Source organism: Macrobrachium nipponense, chromosome 17, assembly GCF_015104395.2.
Source record: "Macrobrachium nipponense isolate FS-2020 chromosome 17, ASM1510439v2, whole genome shotgun sequence".
Classification (NCBI taxonomy): domain Eukaryota; kingdom Metazoa; phylum Arthropoda; class Malacostraca; order Decapoda; family Palaemonidae; genus Macrobrachium; species Macrobrachium nipponense.
In genome coordinates, this window is record NC_087210.1 from 87714522 (window position 1) to 87735596 (window position 21075).

The window sequence follows — 21075 nt, forward strand, 5'->3', positions numbered from 1 at the left end:
GAGAACCTTTTAATGGACAGCAGACATTAATGTTGATGTGGGTAGTAACTTATTTGTTTAGAGAACACCTAACGTGAAGGGCAGAAAAATAACCCTTGTATATTTTCTTTCGCCCTCGTATGCAAATTTGTTGCCATACAACGAGAGGAGGTGTGATTAAGAATATATACAGATTTCGTAAGTTGGTTTTAACGAAGAGAGTTGCCTTTTTTTTATTATGATTACAATAGGAGTGTTGTGTCCTATGATTTTTATTCATAATAATGACAAGGTTTTTTTATCCTCATGATAATGGGAATGTTTTATTAGTCATAATAATAATGAGACGGTTTTTTAGTCATAATTATATTTTTTATTCATAATGCTAATGAGATCGTTTTTTATTCATGATAATAATTCGGAGGGTTTTTTCATTCATAATGGTAAAGAGAATTATTTTTTATTTCATAATGGTAAAGAGAATTATTTTTTATTCATAATAATAATGAGAAGGCTGTGTAATCAAAATAATGATGAGGTTTTTTATTTATAATAATGAGGTTTTTTAGTCGTAATAATATTGGGAAGGTTTTTTATTAATAATAATAATGAGGTTTTTTATTCATAATGATAAGATGTTTTATTCATAATAATAATTAGAAGGCCTTTTGTAAATAATAATAATGACAAGGATTTGGAAAATCGTGAAGGGAGTTAATGCTGTCCTTAAATGTAGGTTACCAAAATATTTTTGCATTACCGCTGCTACTTGTTTGAGAATTTGTATGTTTTTTTTATATAACTTTATAATTAATTATGCTAAAAATGCGCGGGATTTAAAACTTCTTTGAATTGCTACAGTTGTATGAAGAAATTGTAAATTTTACGTGCGTGTGTGGATAAAATTGCGAGTGTTATGCACGTGTTTGTGGATAAAATTGGGCTAGTTTCCGAGTACAATTTCTTGCCTTCTGAAGAGTCTTTTAAAAAAATTTTTTATTGTAAATTTGAAATACCATATTCTCAATAATCCGTGCTCTCGTGAAGAAAATGTTTTATGAATTTTTTTTTATGCAATGAGTCACTGATTGTATCTCAACCTAAACCTTTATAACGATACAAAAATGACTGTCTTCGTATGATATCATAATTCCTTCGTTCGTAAATTGTCACATCAGTACATTAAATAAAATGGAAAAAAAAATCCTTTTACGCAGCTCTGTGGGATAAAGTGCAACGTTAATAGATTAGTAGAGTGAGCAAAACATGGTGGTGTTTTTTTCATTTTTTTTTTCTTTTTTGTAGCATCGTGGGATATTGTACATGTCGCCTGCAAATGGAATTAGCTCAAGAAGTAAGGCTTAAAAAGGTTGACTCATACCTCACTCGCTGATGGAGAACAGGCGCCTTTGGCTATGGCATATGAGAGGTTGCCATAGGAACCACTGTGCGCTCTCTCTCTCTCTCTCTCTCTCTCTCTCTCTCTCTCTCTCTCTCTCTCTCTCGTCTGGATTTTCGTTGGTTTTCAACTGTGAATTAGTTTGTGGCACGTTCCGAACTTTTCAGAAATGTTAACTCTCTCTCTCTCTCTCTCTCTCTCTCTCTCTCGTCTGGATTTTCCTTGTTTTTCAGCAACTGTGATCTAGTTTGTGGCACGTTCCGAACTTTTCAGAAATGTTAACTAACTCTCTCTCTCTCTCTCTCTCTCTCTCTCTCTCTCTCTCTCTCTCTCTCTCTCTGTAATGTCGAGTGAGTGGAGAACTGTTTGTCTAATGGCGTAGTTATTAGGTTCACTTGGAAAATTCTCATCATACGTCCGTAATTAATATAACCGTTCCTTATAAGTGTCCTCACAATACATTATTACATACAAACTACATGCATACATAGATGTATGTATGTATGTTTATATATTATATAATGTGTGTTTTTATGTATGTATATTGATACATATACATGATGTGCGTGCCATTAAGTAATTGATTTATTTTTTAGACCAATAAGAGATGTGTTGATTAATAAAAAAAAAAAAAAAAAAAAAAAAACGAAATTCAATTTTTTTTTTTTTTGGGGGGGGGGGGTTGGAAATTCCATTCCTCGGTCCTCTGGAGGTCGTGGAGGTGGTTAATGAATGCGGGTGGTGATATTAGAGGAATTTACGCCCTATTTGCTCTTTGGGTGGAGAAGGAGCTCATTAGAAATATCCCCTAAAAGGGAAGAAATATTTTTTATTTATCCGGTTAATCGTTTTTTATGATGTAGTTCGATTTTGCGTTGCTAGCCCTATTTTTATGTTTATTCTCTTTTTTCGTACGAATTCGTATTTTTCTTGATGTGCGAACTTAATGTATATTTTCCCTCTGTATGTATGTTCGAGTATATTTGTATTTCAAAGCTCGTACCGTATTTTTCCATTTGTATGTATGTTCGAGTATATTTGTATTTCAAAGCTCGTACCGTATTTTTCCATTTGTATGTATGTTTGAGTATGTTTGTATTTCAAAGCTCGTACCGCCCTCTGGTCCGTCTATTTATTGTTCACTTTAGTTTCCTGATGATTTATTTGTGGATCTTTACGGATATCCATCTTTTTACGTCCGTTAATTCGGACCATTAAAGATGAAGGGCAGTTACACAGGGAATTTTAGAGTTTGGTTTGTCTTAGTCTCTTCTTTGTCTGTCCGCCCTCAGATCTTGAAGACTACTGAGGCTAGAGGGCTGCAAATTGGGAAGTTGATCATCCACCCTCTAATCATCAAGCATACCAAATTTCAGCCCTCTAGCTTCAGTATCTTTTATTTTATTTACGGTTAAACTTTGCAATGATCGTGCGTCTGGCACCGCTATAGGTTTAAAGAACACAGGCCACCAGCGTGCCGGGGCTGAGATTTTCTTGGGCTGTGGCTGCGATTTTCCTACAGCATTATACGCTGTACAGAAAACTCTATTGTGCCGAAGAAAATACGGTGCATTTTCTCTCTCTCTCTCTCTCTTTTTTTTTTTTTTTTTTTTTTTTTTTTTTTTTTTTTTTTTTTTTTTTTTTTCCCATATGAGTATGTTTTACTTTTAATATTTAAATAGGTTCTTCCCCAAGTACCAAGTCCCAGACCTTTGTGGAAACTGACACCAGAAATGGCATTGGACATATAAGTTGCATTAGGTACACCAACCTGGTCTTGAGGTACAGTAATAATGTATCTGTGTTTTGCTCATCTAAAAGCCTAGGGACTGAAAGCCTTGTTTTATGTAGCCCAGTTTCCAAGGTAATACTGTTAGGCGGGAATCGAATGTGTCGTAGCAATCAAGGATTAATTTGTGCCTTCTCCCTGATAAAAAAGGGAATTTCAAAAGGAAAAGGGAACGTAGACAAAAAGATTATTTCTATCAGGAAAACAAAATTGCCCTGTTACTTTTTATCATTACAAACCAAGATCTTATCATTTCTCCGTCTTGTGGAACTCGGTTTCAAGTTCAGTTATTATTAGTATTTTTTTATGCCTTTTAAATTAGGAGTCCATTATTCACTTAAACGAATTCACCATTTACGTCTGCCTTGGGCCAATCAAAAACCACACAAATGCAACATTTGTTACCCTTATTAAAAATGGCTGTAAAACTGGACTCACACGGTAGACTGTGCAGAAATTCACGTAATAATAGTAAGGGCTGTTGAATCTTGGGAATTCTGTTATGCCTGTTTCACACGGAAGAGGAAGAAAGGAGAGAGAGAGAGAGAGAGAGAGAGAGGAGAGGAGTATTAACATTTATGGGAAGTTCAAAGCTAATATAAAATAGAACGTGCCACAAAGCCATATAAAAATTACTGAATATCAAGTTAAGGAGAGAGAGAGAGAGAGAGAGAGAGAGAGAGAGAGAGAGAGAGAGAGAGAGGATTATTAACATTTTTGGAAAGTTCGTAGCTTAAAAAAATAGGTGGCCCAAAGCCGTATCAAAATGACTGAAAATCAAGTTAATCAAGGAGAGAGAGAGAGAGAGAGAGAGAGAGAGAGAGAGAGAGAGAGAGAGAGATTTTTTGTGGAGAGACGAGAGAGAGAGGAGAGAGATTAATATTTTTGGAAAGTTCAAAACTTATATAAAATTGAACGTGCCAGGAAGCTAGATCAAGTTAATCAAGAAGAGAGAGGGAGAGAGAGAGTACTGGCTTTTGGATGGGAACAGCGATTCCCTGAAGCTACCCCATTAATTATGGAAGTGAAATACGCCAGTCTCTGTTCCATAAGACATGCGTGATTTCGTGCCATTTCGCCCACCCAGTCCTTTTCTACTTTGGGAATTAGCAGACTGGAATCGACTGCGAATCGCTATGCTGACAGTAATCTTTTGTTTTACAGTTAGAAAGAATGCTAGCATTCTGTAGATGATAATTGTTAACTCTATATTGCATTTTTAGTTTTCTGTAAAAGAGAGCTGTTGAAATGGCTATTTGTAAGTTTAAGTTAGCCATGAGCGTGCTTCTGGCAACAATATTGGTCAAGCCACCCCTTGGGTTGTGGGTGAAAGTTTTATGAACCACTGCCCTTACAGCATTATACGCTGTACAGAAAACTTGACTGTACCGAACAATTTCGGCACATTATTATTTGCTTAAGTTTTATCTCTGGGCTATAATTGTAATACAGTATTCATCAGTGTCAGACTCTGTCCTTTACAAGTTGTTTCAAGAACCGAAGTTGTTGTTGTTGTTGAAGATTAACCTGGCGTTATGCCAGAACGGACTCTTGCTCACAGAGCAGCCCGTAGGACGAACCGAATGTTTCAGAACCTCTGGATTGTTGGCAGGAATCGTACATTAGTCGTCAGAAGGAGATTGATTACTTATAATCTTTCTTGTCAGTTAATAAAATTCTGCAGAAGCAAAGCTTTTATTCTTTTGTGATTTGATTTGTGTGTATATTATATATATATGTATATTATATACTATATATATATATATATATATATGATATATATATATATATATCATTCTATACATACGCGCACTCATAATTATATATAAATATTTTGTATATATAATGTTGATCGACACCATCTCGCTTCGGCTCTTCAGAAATCAGATAATTCTTGACTTGACATACTATATATTGCGACTGTTTCCCTCCATTTCCAAGCTTTAGAATTCTCCCATAATTTCGCTTTTCCCCTATATATGTATATGATTTCTCATCTATCAAAATACCGGTCTGTCGCTATATTTTTTAGATTCGTTGTTTCCCCCTTTTTGCATATCTCTAGGTTTCGTCTGGCCCGGCCAAATAAGGATTCCTTTATTTAGGAAGTCATAAATATGCGAGATTCTTCTGGATATAAGCGGCACAATCTGACACCTGTCAAGTGTCTGGGAGTGTTCAGTGAAATGGATTGAAAAGGGCCTAGTTCCGTTGGGTGCAAAAGGTGCTCTTATCATCTGTAAGTGACATGTAGAGAATGTCGCCTTCTATCAAGTGGCATATGCAACGCCTCGCCTGCCTGTATTTCGTGGTGTATGAATTATATTATTGATAATAATGTATTTGGGACGTGATTTAGTTTGATGGTATGTGGCAGTTACCGACATTTATTTTAGCTTACTCGGGGAGTAAGCCTACAAACTACTTTTGTTGTTGTTGTTATTATTGGGGGGGTAGGAAAGGCCTATGAAAGTGCCTAAAAAGGTCTGAAAAAGACGTTTCGCGTTGTGTTAAACATACAGGAATTTAAGGATAGAATGTTTATAATTTATTTATTGAAATTAAAAGGTAAAAAAACAAATAATGTACAAGTTAAACAGTACAGAAAATTGATTTCCAATAAAATCTAGCGTTTCTAGTTTATTTTTCGTTGGTGAACCAACGCTCTATTTGACCGCAGATTTTAACCAGTTTTAATTTACGTTAAAAGTGAGGAGTATAATGCTTACAACTTACGGCGAGGGGAAAATCTTGCACACGTCCCTAGTAAGCTGGAAGTTGGACCACGCCTTGATAGATAATTATCAACTTTTTTTTCGTGAAACTGATTTTAGATCAGTAAGGAGTGTCAATGTATCTCCTAAATTATCTCAAATGGTTGACTGGTGAAAACAATATTTTCGGTCACTCGCCCTCCCAAAATTATTTCATAAATATTTGTCATCCGGCATTATTATTATTATTATTATTATTATTATTATTATTATTATTATTATTATTATTATTATTATTATTTTGTCCATAGATGAAATTATGATGAAAATCATGACAAATGTTTGCCAAAATGTTTGTCTAATACTGGTGTTTCAAAATTGTAGGAGAATCAGATCCGATTTGATGATATTAACGACCTTTTGTTTACCATTCGAGCTTTGGAGTTCGGCGTTTTATTGCGGTGGGTGTATGGTTGGGGGGGGGGGGGGGTTGGGGGGGGGGGGGCCGTTTAGTATGAGATTTTTATTGAATGTGGGTACTGTGGCTTTGCGTCTCTCTCTCTCTCTCTCTCTCTCTCTCTCTCTCTCTCTCTCTCTCTCTCTTATATATATATATAGATATATATATTAATATAATATATAATATAATATTATTATATTATTACGCATTAATTAAATCATCGTCTCCTTTTTATGACAAGAGTCGTAATCCTATCTGTCATCAAAATCTGGTTAGGAGAATGACCTCACATTGTAATTGATATTAGATAGTGTTAGTAGGGACTTTTTGACTTTCACCCTTAGACCTTTCGTATGGGAAACAAGAGATGATGGCGGCGGCGACGGAGGCCGTAACCATGGCAACCAGGAGGTAGCTAACTATATGTGATGAGCAAGGTGCTTCGGAGTTGCCATGGTAACACTACGTGAAATGTGATACTACGGTCTACGGTAGTGAGACTTCTTGCCTTGCGCTGACTTACTTACACGATAGGGATCAGATATATGAGTAGACTTGTTATTCTGAATTCTCTCTCTCTCTCTCTCTCTCTCTCTCTCTCTCTCTCTCTCTCTCTCTCTCTCTCTCTCTCTCTCTCCTGTGAGATCCTCTTGCGTTGAAATATGATAGAGATCAGATATGAGAAAGCTTGTTACTCTAAATTAACTCTCTCTCTCTCTCTCTGGGTGTGGTGTTACTGAAGAGTACAACAGATGTTTCATTGCAGTTGTTGGTTTAGTTATAAAAGTGTTGAGATAACATGTTTTTCTTAACGTAGACAAAAATTTACATTATTTCATGAAATTTTTAAAAATTAATTTACCTTTCTTTCTTTCACAGGTAAGTTCTGGAGGCACTGGACAGAAGAGAGGAAGAGCGGGCAATGGGTGGGTAAGGTCTAACCGGTTTTAAGTTGCAACATAGTTTCATCGCCATGACTCAGTTTAACAGTCATTCTTTATGTGTCTTGCAATTGCTTTCTTGTATACATTATCTGGACACCTGGGTGTACATTAAGTGTAATCATTCCCAAACGCGCGCGCGTTATATTATATAGTATATATATGTGTGTGTGTGTGTGTGTGTGTGTGTGTGGTGTGTGTGTGTATTATATATTCATTCATTTATATATATATATATATATATATATATATTATATATATATATATATATATATATGAATGAATGTATTGATTCTTTATGAACCCCATTATGGACATCTATTTTCGTCTGAGAGTAATGGGAAACATTCTCTCTCTCTCTCTCTCTCTCTCTCTCTGAGATAAGGAAGAGGAATTCTCACAGTCTAGGAGATGAGAGGACTTGTTGCACAGAAGCACCCTTGTTCAGCAGACACACACACAAGGCGCTCTTGGAGGACTTCGAGGCCGCATTGAGAGATTGAATGCTATTGCGGGACCTCGGTGCGTGGGCCAAATAGCACTGTACCAGCCAAGGCCACTGTTATTATTTCTCCCTTTTTGGGGGGAAATGCTTCTTTTTTCTTTTAAGCAGTTTGTTAAGGCTGCGTTGACCAAGCAGAGGCTAGGGGAATAGGGTTTTACAACTGTACACACTTTAGTGTGATCCTCGCTGCTTTTACGAAATCCTAAAGGAATGGGCTAGGCTTTACAACTTTTACGAATTCCTATAGGAATGGTCTAGTGACAGCTTTTACGAATTACGAAAGGAATGGTCTGGGCTTGACAGCTTTTACGAATTACCAAAGGAATGGTCTACTAGGCTTTACAGCGTTTACGAATTACCAAAGGAATGGTCTACTAGGCTTTACAGCGTTTACGAATTTCTTAAAGAAATGGTCTACGCTTTACAGCTTTTACGAATTCCTAAAGGAATGGTCTAGGCTTTACATCGTTTACGAATTTCTTAAAGGAATGATGTATGCTTTGCAGTTTTACAGCGTTCTAAAGGAATAATCTAGTAGTTACCCTAGTCTACAATTTAACAGATTTGTAAGGAAAGCATGTTATGTTTAAAGCCTTACAATTTTTTAAAGGAATTATCCGTAAAGTATTCCCCAAAATTAGCAAATGGTTCTGCTCTTTTTTTTCCTGAAGATTTTATCATGCCCTTTAATAGTAAAGTTTTGTGGAGTTATATTCTAGCCATAGTTTAATAGATGTGAGCTGTCCACACTTCTAAGGGGAAGATCTGAAATATTTCCCGAAATTGGAAGTTCTCTCTCTCTCTCTCTCTCGTTTTTTACGTCGTTGAAGTTTTTCTCTAGTTTTTCCTTATTGGTACGGTTTTTTTTTTTTTTTTTTTTTTTTTTTTTTTTATTCTCGTCATAATCGTATGAAGATTTGGCCTCTGATATTGTATAAGGTATGAGTGTTTTATGCCTTGTGAGGAATGTCATGTCATGAAAAAACGAAAAGATAAACAGAGTGGATCGTGGTCTTGACAGGAAACGATAGACTCGCCTCGTAAAAAAGGGAAGATTATACTGATCGACGAGAAATGAATGCTTTGAGGGAGTTGCAAAGATTGACGGCGGATGAAAGAGTCGCCGAATCGTGCAATTCGCTGAGTACTAATCATTATAGGACAACATGCACGGATTGCATGCAGAGAGTGGTTTTTCTGTAGGTTACTGGTACGTCTCTCTCTTGCCTCCTCCTCCTCCTCCCTCCTTCCTCCTCCTCCTCCTCCTCCTACCTGTTACGTCCAACTTTTTTCAGAATTCTCTATCTCTCGCTTCCCTCACGTCTTCTATTCTAAACCCCTGAGCTACGAAATCTGTTTGCCTTCTGAAATGTTAATGAATATTGGCAGATGCGTTTTTAGTTGCCCGAAGAGCTCTCTCTCTCTCTCTCTCTCTCTCTCTCTCTCTCTCTCTCATTCAGGGAGATCTCTCTCTCTCTCTCTTTCTTCAGGGAGATCTTGTACTGACTGAAATAATAGGGATCAGATATAAGTAAGCTTCTCTCTCTCTCTCTCTCTCTCTCTCTCTCTCTCTCTCTCTCTCTCTGCCTTTTTTCATATTCAGAATGAGGAAATGAGTAAGTCTACGAAACAACGTTTTGAAAGTTTGTCATTTTTCAGTTATATATTCCGCACCTATTAAATATTTACTTAACTAACGGACATGCATATTTGTATAATTGATCAGATTATATTTCCGAAATGACACGTACCTTCAAAGTACGTGTTTATCAGTAGAATGTAGGGAAAACGCGGTCGGATGGAGACCTAGTTGAGATACCCATTAGGGATCCGTCACGCTCTACCGTTTTCTATGATGGAGTAACTTAAGAATGAAAGCACTGTATCGACTCTATACTTCACATGCTAACCAGTTTTAGCCACTTATTTTCACTTTTGAAATTTATATAGATTGCCGATTATTATCAGCTTAGCTACATGAGGTATTCATATCGTGTGTTGGAATTGATGAATGTTGGCACTTATTTTCTTAAGGTCGCAATTCCCTGGTCACTAAATGTTTGGACTCTAGTAAAGTAAAAGATATGTATCCCTGGATCTCGGTCGGTATGTGCTGTATGCCTCTCTTGCCGGTCTTTTTGCGTAAGTTTCTCTCTCTCTCTCTCTCTCTCTCTCTCTCTCTCTCTCTCGTATTCTTCGTAGGTTGATAAAATCCTGATGTTAATTGTTCATGCAATACAATGTTTTTTTTTTTTTTTTTTTTTTTTTTTTTTTTTTTTTTTTTTTTTTTTTTTTTTTTTTTTTTTTTTTTTTTTTTTTCATTGCTGTAAATGGCTTAGCTGTAAGAGATGCTCTCCCCATAGACTTACGTCTTTGTTCCGAGCACGGACACCATATTTTCTAAAGGTTTCTAGTTTTGTTTATTTGCTTTAATAGGAGAGAGAGAGAGAGAGAGAGAGAGAGAGAGAGAGAGAATGTTAAGAGTCGATATGCTGTGAAAAACATGTTTCGCCACAAAATGATTTCCCAGAGACCTAGATTTAAACTTACAATTGTACACAAATTCGACAGAACATTAATAATGATAGTTTTAAGTCATAGACCGATTATGATAGTATCATTAAGTCATCGATAAAATATACTCTTATTGACTCTTAACTCTGGATAATAAGACTTCACTCAGCCGTGATTATGAGATAATTGATCCTAATTTATTAAGACTTAGTCGCAATGGAGGAACTCTTAACTCTTTAACTTAGCAAGTCCTAACTTGAATAAGGTTTAATTGGTCAAGAGAATCAGTGGGTCTTAAGTCACTATTAGTTTCTATCTCTCTGTGATGCCCACTTGAGCGTTTCCTAAACTAAAGTTTTATTAGATACAGCTATAATAGGTCTACCCATCATCTCTCATTCCATACTTCTAACTCTTAAAATAATTTCTAAATCTAAAGTATAACAAGTGAGTAATTTTACTCACTGCTCAGACAACGGGCTCTATTCTATCCCGCCTTAAACGTAACAGAGGCTTTTTGTGGGAGGATGTATGCACTGTGGTTCTACGGTTGTAAATGGGGTTCCTTGGAGTAAGGCGCATTACTGTGCTCACTGGAGTATTTGCTCTTGGTTTTGGAATGCCTCCGGTTTGTTTCTTTCGCCTCCACTGTTTTTCTCCTAATTTGTTTACTTTTAATTGTTTACTTTTATATTTACATTTTTAATTTTTATCTTAAAAAGGTGATTATTCTTGATCAACTTAAAGGGGTTATAAATGCCGATTTAGCCTGGATTCTTGTCGACTTCTTCCTAGCCTCCGCTCGATGGATTTCAAGGCGGTTGTTGTTGGTGTAGGTCTCTCTCTCTCTCTCTCTCTCTCTCTCTCTCTCTCTCTCTCTCTCTCTCTCTCTCTCTCTCTCTCTCTCTCTCTCTCAGGATATATGGGTCTTATGGAGCCTTCGTGGAAGGGGAAAGTATGAAAGCTTGTCAAACTTCCCACAAACAACGTAACGTCATCCTTCACTGGAAAACTTCTTAGAGAGCGAGAGAGAGAGAGGAAGGACTTTGTGTTATTTATAGTAAATTGAGAGTAACTTCCCTCTCGGAACTGAAGTACTATTTACTGTTCCCTTAATGGATAACCTGGGGAAGGCTGGAGTTTTGGGGTTAGTTTGAGATTATTGAAAGAGTCTGAGGGGAACTGAAATATTTTGTGTGAACTGAGATTTTTTGTTTCATCAAGTCTTCAGAAAAGGAGTCGTTATGGAGACTACTTGATAGCACTGAGAAATGGGGTTGCTATTTGTTTTGATTTTGCATTAACGGTGGGGGTCTTGGACATTTCTAACTATATAGACTTACGATGATTTTTAAGAGTTCTGGGGTGTCATTTGTAATAGCAAAAAAGCCTTTTGGAATTGAAATATCTCCCGGAATGGAAGAATTATTTATTATTCAACGTAAAACAATTTATTAGAGTTCAAGAGAGAAGTGTCAACTGCATGCTTTTGCATCGGGAGAGGAGAAAATATAAGGACGTGGTAAGAGGGGTCGTAGGGGAAGAGGAGATTAGGGTTATGGGTTGGGAAGGGGGGGGGGGGGGGGGAGTTGGATGGGGGGGATGGTCGTTAGGGTTGGCGGATCAATAGTACAGTACTGCCGGGGTGTACTACTGCTTCTGCCGCAGTTTAAGAGGGACCCCACAATGGAAATCAAGATTCCCCGAGATCACGGGTAGTGTGGACGACAAGGAAAAGAACACCCAGGGTGCTCCTCTCTCTCTCTCTCTCTCTCTCTCTCTCTCTCTCTCTCTCGAACAATTATGTTCCTATTTAACACTGAGTTGTAATATATTAGCATTTTTAAGAACGATGAAGTATTTTGACTCACTCTCATATCAAGATTAGTAGTAATGAGAGCATCTGCAAAGCTGAAGCATATCTTACTTTGCTGGCAATTCAGGAGTCTTAGCCATGTCGGACTCTGTAGCAAACTGAAGATTTGAAAATAAGCCGGCTAATGAAGTCGACAGCTCAGGGGAAACATGACAGCAGCCTTTAAAGGGGACACGTTCGAACACACTGTTTGGGAACGAAATAGCGAATTGTCGATCTCTCTCATGACGGAGATGGATAGGCCATTACTGTGAAGTGCAGAGGGGAAGATTTTGAACTCGTCATCTCGTACGACCTCGGACTTTGAACATTTTCGAAAAGAGATCTCGGCAACATGGCGCATGCCACCAGTGACATTGATTAGACCTACTGCATACTGTCGCCTGCCATTATGGCCTCTCCCCTTGGTCTTTCTTAGACCGTGGTGTCTCCCCTCGACTAGACCGTGGTGTCTCCCCTCGACTAACTATGGACGCATAGGTCGACGTAAGTTCGCGAATACTCAAGATTTGAAGGCGATGCAACTAGGAAGTATAAAAAGGGGGGTTGGTTCTAATTTTGTTTAGCTATACCCATTCAAACCTTCGATTCCACCAGTCTCAGAGATGTCAGGGGCTCTTTTGACCCAAACGTGTTTTATCATTTTTTTTCTTATCATAGCCAAGTCAAGATTGCTATAGTAGATTCACATCAACCGTGCATCAGATGTCTAGGCCAGTCCCTTACGACACTCTTGATTGGCTGTTGATAAGCTAATCACAGGGCTGGAAACTCTCAGTCTCTCTCGAGAGTTCACATAGGCAGGATGTATATGTTCCAACTCTCCTGTGGGATACTTTTGAAAGACGTATCCCTCAGGAGAAGTGGAACATGCCTATGCAAACGCTCTCGAGGGACTGAGAGTTCCCAGCCCTGTGATTTGCTTATCAACAGCCAATCAGGAGCACCATGAGGGACAGGCCTAGACATCAGATGTGTGTGGTTGATGTGAATCTACTATAGCGCATCACCATTAGGTGTAATTGTATATATAGCCTATGGTGCTGTCTTGTTCACTTCCTCTTCAGTTCTTGCCGTGAAGGAGAAATAACGTAAATACTTAAAAGAGGTCCTCATTTATGAAGAGGTGTTGAAGGCTGAGGGTTGGAAAGATTTATTATTAACGAGTAAAGATGTGTTACGTGTCGCTAGCTGATGCTGCTGCTTGGACAGCCGATGATTCCAGCAGTTAGGCTATTTCCAGTTTCTCTCTCTCTCTCTCTCTCTCTCTCTCTCTCTCTCTCTCTCTCTCTCTCTCTCTCCTTCAAAAGTGTTAAGGTGCAAGGGAGGTTAAGTATAAATGTAATAAATACAACAGCACCTGAAAAAAATAACAGAATTGTGTTTTTTGTGATTTTTTTTTTTTTAATTTCAAGAAATATAAACCTTGGGAAATTTTGTTGAGAAAAACAATCTCCTTGGGACGTTATCTTTCACAGTCAGTTTCTCATTCGCCTGTACTTTGTATATTTATTCACTGTGCGATCATCGGATTCTCGTTTCTCCCATCGAAAAGGTTCTTATTACCTTTGAAATGCGTGTATTCATACATGTGTTTACATCAATACATTTATTTTGCGGTCAAATACCGACCGTGTAAGAGATCAGTTACTTTAAGGATCGAATTCCCCTTTGCCAAGAAAGCAAATCTCCGGGTGGTCGGCTTTTATTGGGAATCTCTCTCTCTCTCTCTCTCTCTCTCTCTCTCTCTCTCTCTCTCTCTCTCTCTCTCTCTCTCCAAGAATTCCGTCCAATCGAAAAAGAGACCGAACCAACTTTGCACTCTCCGGGTTATGGAATTGGCACTTGTACCGGTAATGGGAATAGGAATGGGGTTTCGGGGAGGGACAAAAGAAGCAGTATGTGTTTGTGGTCCTATCAACAGCAGCAGCAACAGGAACCACTCAACTTCGTGGCCTAGGAAATCCATTTTAGGGGAGGTCGAACAGCTAGCAGAATGGCGTCTAGGGGTTCTGGAGAAGCTGAGATTTCATGTCAACTTGAGTTACTAGACCCTTTCACTGCGTTGGACGACTTCAGTGCACAGAATGGCTGTCCTTTTACATTCATGATTGATCTTTGATCCCCTTCTCTTGCCGAGAGCAGCCAGAATCGCTGAACAGCTGATCCAATGCCACAAAAGCTCCCCGAAAACTGCTGCTAGGCCGAGGCAAAGCAAAAGAAGCTGTAGATCCATTTCGGAGTCTGTACCACGAAACCCGCTCTTCAGCTTGTATTCATTCACCTCTGACATTTTTCTTTCGGTGTTTCTGAGAATTTCACAAAATATTTTTTCCAGTTTATGCATCACCAAATCCATAAAAATGTCAAAGAACCCTGGAGACTCGTCGGTTTGGCCTTCACATTAACTTAATTGTTAAACCTTACTATAACTGATTCACTTACGGTAGATTCTCGGATGAGCCTTATTCTTACGAGACGTTTGTTTGGTGGCCGCTGATTGGCTGGTACCGGGAGGTAGGCAGCTCCCAGCCAATCAGCGGCCGCCAAACTAACGTCTCGTATGCATAGGGATCACCTAAGAATCTACCTTAAGTGAACCAGTTATATCTTTATTACTAGCATATCGTCAGAATGACTCTTAGGGGCTACTCTCTAGCTAGCGTAACTGAGCAACAGGGTATTGTGTTGGGAAATTGTTAGTAATGTAACCCACTTATTGTACGGAACATGTAGATTTTTTTTATGAACTGTATATTAAGAAAGCAATTGCCTATTAAAATTTATGTTCACCATATTATTACGATAATATTGGTAATCCCTTAAGTAATATTGGATCTTTCCTAGAGTGACCCCAAGGGTTTTAAGCCGGTATGTATACACCTTTGCAGCGTGTTTAGTACAAGCCCTTTGGGGATTACCGTAAAAAACATAAACAAATGACTGTAAATTGAAAGAGAATAATCCCCAAGAAATATTTTAGTCTTAGTCACTATCTAGGGAAGATCCGTAATATTCACTTAACATGTTGCAACTTAATTGGAAAGTGTACATACCTAACCGCATGTAGTGGAAAAACTCTACGTGCCTCGTAAGTATAACTAGTTGGCTTTCGCTTCTGTGAGGTTGAAAGTTTGTGATATCCTTATCAGCGATTTACAGTTTTTTGTTCTTGCATGTGATTGATAGCCTGACTAACGCAGTTGTAAATATTGAAGGGTAAATTCCATTCTAGTATGGATACGCGTCTAAGGCCAACCATGTAGTAAAAAAAAAAAAATCTCTTGAAGTTAATGTTTTATTTATGATTGTGATGGTTGGCTGTAGTAACAGTTTAATTTTGAGATATATATTAGTTTGAAAATTTATGTCATTCACATAGTTATATATACACATACTCATTATATATGAACAGTATACATACATACATATATATATATATATATAATATACTATATATATATATTAATATATAATATATATATATAATATATATATATATATATATCTTTGGTATATAAATTCAGTAAGTTATGTTACCTTGAAAGTGTTCATGTTTATCACTTTGCTAAACACAAATACAATAAAAAAGAATATTAATTTTTTTTTTAACTAATCTTAACATAGGGGTGGCGATCTTGGTTAGATGCAGTTAAGTGATTGTTGATGCATTGCTTTTTGATTGCTTTGGATTAATTGAAAATAATTTTCCATTGGTAGTGGGCCTCAGTCGTCTTCCATAATCTTTGTTTGAATCACTCGATATATTATATATATATATATATATATATATATATATATATATATATATATATATAATATATAGATATATATAAATATATATATATACTATATAATATATAAAGTTTGAGAATCCAGTATTATATTATGAAAAGTTATAAAGAATTCAACGCATATGATTCAATATTGATGGAACATGGCTGAGGCATTTTGTATCCCCAAATGTATCTACAAAAGACACATTTGAAATATATATATTCCAATAAATAGAATATGATTCATAACTGAAAAAAAAAGAGCAGTCAGTCCGCTCCTAAAAACCGCATTGATTTTGAATTCCCATTAACCCATTAGGCTTGTGATTGCAGTGCATTGATTAATATTGGTCAGGATTATCTGGAATTTTACAGCGACATTTCTCCTGTGTGATGTTGAGAATTGGCTAAGGTTGACAGGGTAGCCGTCATGCCAAAGCTTCTTAGTTTCTGAGAGAGGATAACTAGAATAGACGATTGTAGTCCGTTCGTGTTACTTTAAATTCTTAACTTTATGACCACAGTTTAATAAAGATATAAAGATAAATGTCTCCAATAACTTGTAATCCTTAACTGACCAAAATATTTCATCATAATTTTTATTCGGTTCGTTGTGTGTCGTCCCGGGGTAAATGACGACCCCTCATAGAGGAATCAAACAGTCTTCAGTACAAAAAGCAGTTAATAAGAAAAGTTTGGCCTATTATTAGCTTCCCTGACAAAACTGGAAAGCTTAGTTTCCTCGTGATAATGGCTGTGGTTTGTCTTATATACAACATTAAAAGATTTCTTTCCAGCCACTGTTGGCAGTGAGTTCATGACGACACCCTTCACGTCTTTTAAATATGAATATACTATCCTTAAATTCATTTCTTGCTCAAAATCCCAACAGAATGTGGCTGATACATTTGTCTAATATTATCTGGGTTGATGGAAAGCCAAATACCTGACCCACGTGATCCACAGCCAGGATTATCTCCTAAAGCTCGAGAATTTCAAGCATTTTTAACAATATTCCAAGATTTACACCAGAAAATGGTCTTATTTTACCCTGGACTCTATATTTATCATAATTATTCGATGAGGAAGTCGGTGACTAGAATTTGCCTGGATCCTGAACTGTGTTCTGGGAACCTTCGACACAACTTGAACCGAGCTGCCAAGAAGTCGTTCTCTTGGTGCCCATACAAGTCGTAACATATGAGATTAAGTTAAGTATGATCACTAACTTAATCTCAGATGTTACGACTTGTATGAACACCCAAAGGAGAACTTCTTGGTAGCTCGGTTCAAATTCTAGTCACTGACTTCCTCTTAGAAAGCAGATGATTTTCCTCCGGTTATCCTCAGCGTTCTTACGGAGAAAATGTCGATTTAAACTTCCAGAAAATCGCCCCCTTCTCCCTGTTACCCCTCCATCCGTAGGCTTTGAAGGTGTTGGTATTAATTCTTGCATTTTTTTCTTTTCCCCCCCTCTTGCGCTGCCCCTCCCCCTCGCTGCTGTTGTGCTTTGTGGATAACGCAGGCGTCAGTTGTAAGTATAAACTGATTAACATTAATTCTGATATTTGTACTGTGTATGCATAATAGTCCTCATTGGACTTTTAATCATAGTACCGTATGGTTTTTTTTTATTCTCTTGTTACATTTTAAGACATGATTTTACCTCTGGAAACTAAGCTGCTTTCTAGGGATGATTTATCAGATTATTCAATTCTCCAATGTTAGTTAGTTCTGAGGGGAAAGTATTTATATTTAAAACTACTAAGTACACTGTATAGTCTTTTGAGATTTAATAAACAGCTATACTACTATTTTGTTAAAAATAATTTTTTTCTTCTTATCACATTTTACATTGTGAAGTATGAACATTACATTAACACTCAACAAGAAGTTTGAAGCGACAGTGTTTTTGTTGCTTTTTGTCATTTTACTGTTTGTAACTAATTTTGTAAGGTGGTTTTTTATCTCTTGAAAGGAAGGTGAGATTTAGGTAAAGTGAAACGGCTTAGCACATTTTGTTTCAATAACAAGATTTTAAACTTATTGGGGAAATTTAAAAAAAAATTAATAGAAATATTCTTCCATCGTTAGCTCGGAGTAATGTAACAGAACTCTTTGTATTTATTGGACGTAGGTCATCAATGGGTCATTTTGGAATTTATTTGGTTTCATTACTGCGGACACCCACTTGGAAAAAAAAATTTCATTTTAAAGCTTTTGAACTAAATTTGACTCTTTGAACTCATGTACTGTACGTAGCAATTAGTATTGTTTGATAGTGCATGTTGACAAGGAATTGTGTATTAATATTGGTAACCTTAAATAATACATAGCTTTTATTGGAAAAAGTTGCAATATATGTAAAGCTTTCATTGTCAGAATACCTAGGAGAATTTTCTTGTTTCCAGAGAAAATCAAGTTGTTGCTCTGGCTCTTGTGTGGCTTAAGTTATGGGATGAGTAGTCCACGTGAGTGGAAATACTATACTGTTATTCAGTAAACTCAGCTATGAGATCAATAACAACCCCTTTTAATCCACAAAATTTGTATCAGCGTTTTAAGATTAGAGGGAAAATAGGATTTTGTTTGGTGCGATGTATTTTCGTCATTGATGTTACCGCCATGTAAATTTGCAGATACGGACAACCAGCGCGTGATTCTGCAGATCACGGACGTCAACGATGAGCCTCCGTACTTCATCAACCGTCCGTTGCCCATGCAGGCCGTGGTCAAGCTCAACGCTGCCCCGAACACCCCAGTTTTCACCCTGCAGGCCAGGGATCCTGACAAGGACCACGACATCCATTACTTTCTTGTTCGAGACAGAAGTAAGTATTCATTTTATTCCTCAACCAAGAATTTGTATGCATTTATTTAGGCATTATTTTTGGCTTGATCGCTGTCTGGTACAATTGCCATAATGTTTTCATATCACCAAGTTTGTAGTACTCAAGAGTAGTTAAGGCTTTGATATAACAAAGCCTGTGATTTTCTAACACTCCCTGTCTTTCAGCTGGAGGCCGTTTTGAGGTCGATGAGAAATCTGGTGTGGTTCGAACGCGTGGTTCCGAGATGTTCCAGCTGGATATGGAATATGTTTTGTACGTGAAGGCCGAGGATCAGAATGGCAGGATTGATGATAAGCAATTCCAATCCACTCCTGAGGAGAGGCTATCCATTGTAGGCGGCAAGAGACCACCTCAGTTTTACCTGCCGAAATACGAGAAGACCATTCCAGAGAATTCTGCCAAAGACTCGGAGTGAGTAGTGCTTTATTATTAGTATCATCCTGATTGCTGTATTATTTTGTCTTTTACTGTTGTATCATCAGTGGTCTCCCAGGTGCGTGAGAGGATGTGCGAGATTGAGGAGATGGGCACAATAAGCGTTATGGAGGTTTCCTGCATCTTTCTTGATTCTGTAGTGAAAGGAGGAGTAACATGACGGTGACTGATACTGTTATCTAAGTAGTATATCTGGCAATATAAATGAACTCCCATGAATCCCGTTGGTTTGGAAGGTTATGCAATACATTTCAACCACCTATTAATTTGTTTTTTCCCTTTGTATAATATTTCAAAATGTATAATATTTCAAAATACTGTACATGTGTGACAAAGGAATACCATAAATGGATATTGTCAACAGTTTACAGTAAGAGTAGAGTACCTCCCAGCTTCATGCCTGAAGTTGAATGGGTGGGAACAAAGAATTATTTTGCAACCAGAGTAGCTATACACCTGTGTGATGTGTAGTGTGAAAGGAAAGTTAAGTACATTAATAGGATTGGGATCAAAGGGAGCATTTAATGCAATGAAACTTTTATTTGAAAACAGAAGTTTGTCAGTATAGAGTAGAAGATAATGATAACAACATAAGTTTGGTTAGTTTTTTTGTGTAGGTATTTAGTAATAGGAGAGCAAGAAACAAATGAGATTGGAAGGGTATTATGATCACAACTGTCTTGGGAGTGATGGCACAGTGAAGAATAAAAAAAGTTAGTTTAGTTATTTGTTACATCTACTTACTATGTATTGTAACTCATGCTTTACGTTTTTTCTATTGTTGCAAAAACATCATATTATACATTGTGTAAAGCTTTATAAACTTTTTAAAGGCAAACAGAGGCTTTTAACCTAGGAAATGTATTAAGAAAAACAAAGGCAGTTAACATAGAAAACAGATGAATGAGTTGGAATATTTTTTCAAGTTTATGTGCAAATAGCTAAGCTTTTTGTGTAGATTGTCTTTATTGTCCTTATGGTTACAGGAGTTTTTAACTAAACTTATCATTTCAGCATTATCTCTGTGAAGGCAAAGTCATTTGCTGACCGAGAGATCAGGTACACTTTGAAAGCCAAAGGACAGGGAGCTGGAACATTCAACATTGGACCTACTTCTGGCATCGTAAAACTTGCCAAGGAGCTGGACTTTGAAGATGTTCGACAGCCACACATATACCAACTTGTTGTCACTGCTACTGAAGACTCTGGTGGATTCTCTACTTCAGTTGATGTGAGTTTTTCAGTTACTGTTTTTTGCAGACTTGAAAAGATTTGTTTATTTGCCTTTTTGTTATAAGATGTTTTTTAAAGTCACTTGATTCTAATGAGGCTTCTTTTAAGAGTTAGATTTTAGAAGTATATTTTATTTATAGCTGCTGCTTGTCTTCAAAGGATATATATACCCTTATGGTCCCACTTGGATCACGTGGATCTCCATAAGGGTTAACTTCTTGGAGGACTCAGTCGCTGCCAGAAATTGGTTTTTACTATGGAAAATTATTTGTATTTTTTTTATTCATAACCTATGTAAAATTATCTGTATTTTTAATTTTATCAGGCATTAAACCAATACATGCTGCAAAATATTAATCTTGTTGTAGTGTATATTTTTGTAAGCTTGTATTCATGAAACAGGATATTAATATGTAAAACTAAAACGTTTTTATATATATTGTACATAAAAGGCTAATTATTTTTTTTTTTTATTTCAGTTAACCATAAAAGTTACTGATGTCAATGACAACCCTCCCAAGTTTGATCTTCCTGATTACCAGGCGCATAATATTGATGAAGATATTCCTATTGGTTCTTCCATACTCAGGGTAAGTTGTTTT

The 21075-nt window shown here is 36.9% G+C and overlaps 1 protein-coding gene across 10 annotated transcripts in view; it reads left to right on the plus strand.

Moving 5' to 3' along the window:
* The window catches only part of LOC135196433 (neural-cadherin-like), a 352116-nt gene that overhangs the window by 257716 nt on the left and 73325 nt on the right, over positions 1-21075 (plus strand). For all 10 annotated transcript variants that reach the window (XM_064223258.1, XM_064223257.1, XM_064223259.1 and 7 more), the window contains exons 3-6: positions 18593-18784; positions 18970-19216; positions 20255-20471; positions 20953-21063. In XM_064223258.1, coding sequence (XP_064079328.1) covers positions 18593-18784; positions 18970-19216; positions 20255-20471; positions 20953-21063 — 767 coding nt within the window. The remainder of the gene's footprint in view (positions 1-18592; positions 18785-18969; positions 19217-20254; positions 20472-20952; positions 21064-21075) is intronic.